This window comes from Ipomoea triloba, chromosome 3 (genome assembly GCF_003576645.1).
Source record: "Ipomoea triloba cultivar NCNSP0323 chromosome 3, ASM357664v1".
NCBI classification, from domain to species: Eukaryota; Viridiplantae; Streptophyta; class Magnoliopsida; order Solanales; family Convolvulaceae; genus Ipomoea; species Ipomoea triloba.
The window spans coordinates 20,959,422-20,965,400 of record NC_044918.1 but is presented as its reverse complement, the minus strand read 5'-3'; the positions used below and the strand labels follow the sequence as shown (position 1 = coordinate 20,965,400).

At 35.7% G+C, this 5,979-nt stretch overlaps 1 protein-coding gene across 1 annotated transcript; it reads right to left on the bottom strand.

The window, feature by feature from the left end:
* Positions 1-564: 564 nt before the first annotated feature.
* Positions 565-4,579, bottom strand: LOC116012144 (transcription factor bHLH66-like). The gene is made up of 7 exons (XM_031251621.1): positions 3,886-4,579; positions 3,708-3,800; positions 3,436-3,615; positions 3,256-3,321; positions 2,147-2,212; positions 1,846-1,914; positions 565-1,333 (listed from the first exon to the last, which is right to left on the bottom strand). Exons 1-7 carry the CDS (start codon positions 4,438-4,440, stop codon positions 953-955), a joined length of 1,410 nt encoding a protein of 469 aa, XP_031107481.1. The 5' UTR covers positions 4,441-4,579; the 3' UTR covers positions 565-952.
* Between the last annotated feature and the right edge of the window lie 1,400 nt (positions 4,580-5,979).

Sequence of the window (5,979 nt, the reverse complement as noted above, 5' to 3'; positions counted from 1 at the left end):
ATGTATGACCCTATAATGTGAATAATAGTTTTAAAAATACAAAAACAAATAATCAAAAAAATTGATCCTAATATAATGACATCTAAAGCATCAATATGAACAACAACAAAATCAAAACAAAAATCTAAAAGTACTAATTTAAACTTAAAAATCATATATATTACAAATAAAATAGAATGATGCCTTTTTTAATTAGGGTAGTTGTATTTTAAAAAGTTATCAACCAAACACTAACACTATGATTTTAATTCACATTCCTAGTGTATAATTAAACCCATGAATCAAACACAAAGTTATCAACCAAACACTAACTATTATTTTGATTCGCATTCCTAGCGTATAAACCCATTAATCAAACATACCCTTAGTATTTCTTTATTCACTTTTGACTCTGTATTAATTTTTTATATTATTAACTCTCATAAATTAATTAATTAATTATATTATGGGTTCAAATAATGACACATGGAAAGTATTAATTTGTACTTTGTAATTAACTAATTACTAAAATAGAAAAATTAATAATTTGTGACAACATTGCTTATAATTAAGTCATTCCAACAATTTTACTTGTAAACAATATCACTATAACTCATCATTACATAGAATCAGAGTCTTGTTTACATTTTTTTTCTTCTTTCATTTCTGATACTAAAGCAAAGAGTCACATAATAATGTATGATGCCCTTAAACAAAGACTTACAAAATACTATTGAAATATAAGGAATATTCGGATTAAAGAAACAATAAAAAGATGATTCTGGTTAAATTACTTAAAAACAAGACGAGAGGTGAGTGGCATCTGTGTAGTTAGAGTCTACCAGCATACGCGTAGAGTTGACGGCCGTTAATAACTCTAAAGCTGAAGAGATTCCCTCTAGTTGTCCCACGTTTTCTACGCATTTTCTCCGGAGGGGTAAATATATCAAATTAAAGGAAACAGTCAACGCCGTTAAGAAGATGAAGGTTTCGAAACGGAAGCAGCGGAGAGATCAATGGCGCCGTTACCCATCGTGGTTGCTGACTGGACAGTCAAAACCGAAAAGCTAGGAGAAGATGGTACACCGGCGGCTTCAGCGGCGTTGGTGGTTGAGCCGCCCCCGACGGGGTTCCTGGAGTGACAAGTGGCGGTAGAAATGGCGGTGGCCAAGGAGATGGGCATCAGGCAAAGGCCTTTCCCTTGGAGGTATTGCATGGCGGACCCCATGTCCTCCTCCATCAGCTTTGCCACCTGCTGCTCTGTCATCGTCATACCCTCGTTGTTAGATGATGATGCCCCCCCGTTGCTGCTCCTCCCTCCTCCATTCCCGCCTTGTAAATAATCACCTCCTCCCTATACAAAAACAACAATTCCTACTTCTCAATAATAATAATAATAATAATAATAATAATAATAATCACAATAATAATTTTTTTTTGGACGTAGTCCAAAATTTCTACTGTCCAACACAACTAAGTTGCAACACTTTAATTTCATGATTTGAAGATTTAAGTTCATATCAAATTTCAAAGAATAATAATAACATCGAACACCACCAAATAACAAAAAAACAAAAATAAGAAGGGAGACCAAGTGGGCATGCGTGAAACTTTATCTATTTGTCGTTTTCCGATGTTTTACGAGGGACAAACATGGAGGTTAGGGATGGTTTGTTCCTCAACTATAGTTCCACGTGCAATACCTTTCTTGACTCTATTTTTACTTCACCGATTCAAACCAATATGTTTTAATAATACTCCGTAGACTGTATTATGCCTAGGAAAAGTTAAGTGCTCCTTGTAAAAGTTTAATATCAAGTAAAAATCTTAATTTTTTTAAATAAAGAGTAAAGTGTAAGAGGAAACCTCAGAGGACATATCAGTGACTAAGGGAGCAACAGTTGCAGCACCGCCCAGTCTACTCATACTCAAAACCTGAAACACGCAGAGAAAAAGCCGTGAGATTTTAGAATAATGCATATAAACCATGATCAAAAGTATTTCTTTAAAAAATAATTAAAATCCACATTCACCAACTAATTGAATATGATTTCTCACATTACAATATGTTTATATGTCCAAAGGAAACATCCTCTTTCATTATTTAAATAAAAATACTTTTTTAATATAATTAATTAAAAGAAAAACATAAAGAGAGAGAGTATACCTTGACTTGGAGCTGGAGGAATTTGACATAGTCGATGATCTCATCCAGCATTGAAGCCTTGTCAGTCTGTCATTCCACCCCACGTTAGCCCACACATAACATATCTACTTTCATTCATCTCCATCATTAATAATTAACAACAAAGACTATAAAACAAATATTTAATTTTTATTATCAGGAAGTTCTAGCATGCCAGCGAGCACCATGCTTTTTTTACATATTTTTGACTTCTCTCCTACTACTTTGATTTTAAGAAAGCCATTGTAAGTAAATCAACCTTGTCCATAATTAATTGATAAATAGACAAATCCAACAAAGAGTGACCACTCTAAATAGAGAGTCAAATTTAAAATCTATTGCTCGACCAACTTATATTTACACAATTAAGGAATAATAAATTTTCTTCTTGTATGAAAAAAAATCAATCTAGTCAATACTATGCTCCTTAATTGGACCAACTCGGTGCAAACGAGAATTAGTCTGTATATGGTATGGGTTTAAAGTGGTTTAAAGGTGTTTCTTACAGTTAGGGTCTACTCAGGACTTCTTGTGGTCTAATCCGAAAAAATACTTTATTTAAATTCAATAAACATAAAATGATGTAATAATTCTATAAAATAAAACTTTTGCAATATTTTAGAGTATCAGCCAGTAACAAAATAAATGGGTAAAAATAATATCTTATATAATAGACTATGTAACGTATTTTCACTAAATTTACACATAAAAATTAATTAATGGGGTCTATGACTCTATGATATGATTTGAGAATTGTTATCATGCTCTCTCGGGTGTGCTTTCCAGCTTCACATTAAAGGACGAAGGAAGAGAGTACAAATGAAACCATACTCGCAGGTGTACGTAAGTCCTATACTCTCTAAATGCAGACACGTGTCTGAGAAACTGATCTATTTCTACCAATAAAACAAGCACATGGAATATATCGTTTGGAAAGGGTGAGGGAGAGCAATTATAGCGCAAATTATGAGCAGTTACGGATTACAATAGCCATTAATCATCAGTTTTAACTTTAATGGAACTAATTATGATTAATTAGATTCTAATTACGTACATATTTTTATTAATTGCCCGGGGAGTAATGAAATTACCTTATTGGCATTGGGTACAAGCTCCTGCAGAGCCTTCATTCTCTCTGCAATTCTCTCTCTCCGTAACTGCACAGAAACAATAACAGAAATTCCGAAAATAATGGGATCAGAATACCAGAAAAATCCAAAAACAAAAAAAAAATTATTTAAAATAGTATTGCTACTGCGAATTGTACGCACTCGTTCTGCGATACTGTGAGGATCAGTGGCTTGTCCTCTACGGGCCCTGACTCTCTGCTGTTTCGGCTGAACTGGGGCCGTTCCTGCACCGCCAGTCGAGCCGCTAGCTGTGGCCGCCGGTGGTTGGTTCATCGGCGATGGTGCTTGAGCACCGAAATTGTGAGCTTGCATCGATCCGCCCTGTATTTAATTGAAACGAAATATTGACTCAGTTGAAATTACAATAACGTCATTTTCTATCATTTTTGTAATGATTTTTGCACATTGTTCACCTGAGGATGGTTGAAATGGTGAGGTTGAGAGGAAGTTTGACCGAGAGATCCAGTGGAGCCGTTATAGACAGGCTGAACGGAGCAGTCGCTTACCTGCAATTAATCGTCGATGAACCGCTAAATTCACTCTAATTCATCATTCAATTAGTATGTGTGGAGTAAATACGAAACATCTTACTGGATTTTCAATGGCTTCGTTTTGGTCCCCGTTCCGTAAGCTCAACGGCATCCCGAGAAGGCCGTTTTCTCCAACCCGTCCCGTCGGGGACCTCAGTCCGGTGCCTGAAAATCCTCTGGACAGCAAGAGTTGCTGTTGAAGCATCAGTGCCTTGGCTGCTGAGGAGCTACCGCCGTCGTCGCCGTTGATCTGGTGTTGGCGGAGCTTGGAGGCCAATAGAGCTGTTGACTGGTCGTCGAAGTGGTAAGCGTGATCGTCGACCGCGGAGTTAGGGTTAGGTAGCAGCGGCGGAGAGGTGAGGTGATGGGAGTCCCAGGGGGAATGAGATTTTGTTAGGTCAGGCCAGGGAGACGAGGAAGGGACGGAAGAGAGAAAGTGTTCGAGGAAATCGGTGCTAGACGCGGCCGTGGAGTCAAAGAGGGAGGAAGAAATGTGGTGTTGAGTTGCTCCGCCGCCGGAGCCGGCGCCGGCGACGACTTGGAAATCCTGTACGGAGTTCATCTGAGATTGCTCGGACGTGTGTTGGTATATGAGTGAGTTCGTTGATTGCTGCATATCTATATGTTAAGAGAGAGAATATATATCAGAATAAGGGTTTGGCTTACCTGAGAATTTAAAGGGTTGAGGATAGAGGTGGACTACGAAGACTAGAGGAGCGTTTGGTTTCAATTAATATGAGATGAATTTATCATGAAATGGAAATGAATAATATGGCTTGATGTATAGAATTGTACTCAAATACTCAAATGTGAAGGGCAACCCTGCGAAGCTTAATTCCACACCGTGCTACCAAACAAAAAAACGATACAAATTCTCATTTTCTATTCTCAAATCCTGCTCCTACCCTCAAAGTCTTAATATGAACATTTTTTTTGGAATTCACATGATAAAAATAGTTTATCTTTGTTTGTTACATCATGAAATAAAAACGAGGGAGTATAATTTGGGGGTATACAATGCATGGGTCTATTTGGTGCACAAAAAGATAGTTAAAAACAAAAGGTAGTATATTTGGTCTCTAAGTTATACCCATATTGGTGACTTAGTCCATCGTATTTATTTTTTATCCCTTAGTTATGAGTGAATTGGTGCGCTTGGTCTGCGACGTTAAGTTTCTGTCTCACAGAAAACTCAAAAGCTCGAACTTGGGTCTCGTATAAAGGACTTATTCAAAATTAAAACTCGAATTTGGATCTCGTATAAAAAAACCAAGACTCCGTACAAACAAGGAAACATTTTATTATTGTCTTGAGTTTAACATTTGATCATTGTCTTAAGTGAAACTCAATTAAGCACAAAACGACGTTTAAAACTAAATTGATAAAAATCAGTAAAACTAAAATTAAATTATGTATTAACTCATAAAACATGCCGAAGACTAAATTATATATTATTAAGTCATAAAATTGCACACCCACTTACCCAATTTGATAAATCTATTATTGAATAGCTAGCCTGAAAGGACTAGTTTTACTAACAATTGTCTACTAGAATAATCTATCGGAAGATTTATCAAATTCTACTACAAGTAGTTTTACTAACAATTGCTAGTTTTACTAACAATTGTCTACTAGAATAATCTACCGGAAGATTTATCAAATTCTACTACAACTAGTTTTACTAACAATTGTTGTAAGATCTGCCACATGACTTGTGCCGAATTAAGGATCTAATATTGCACAACAATATGCTACTAGTGGGATCTTCCGGATAAAATCGACTAGAACAACTTAAAATTAATAAGCTTAGTCGGTTACTCTTATGTTAACCTTTATAAGTTGCTCTATTAAACTTGACACATATAATAATGTAATCCCTTGATCCACTTTTCTCTTGTTGTCGAGAGTAAATTCGCTTTGATTTAATACAATAGTGAACCAATTTTTAGTTTTGATTATTACCAAGCATAATCTTTAATTGTTTGCTTTTCAAAAGAGACTACTCACTATTGTAAACTTTTTAAATTCTAGCTAATAGGCTAGCTCCCTACAACAATGTTAAATTATTTTTTCAACTTGGTAGGCTCTAAATGACTTGATACAACTTGATAATCTTTTGAGTCTTGAGCTAAATTAAAAGTGTGTTTGGTTGACA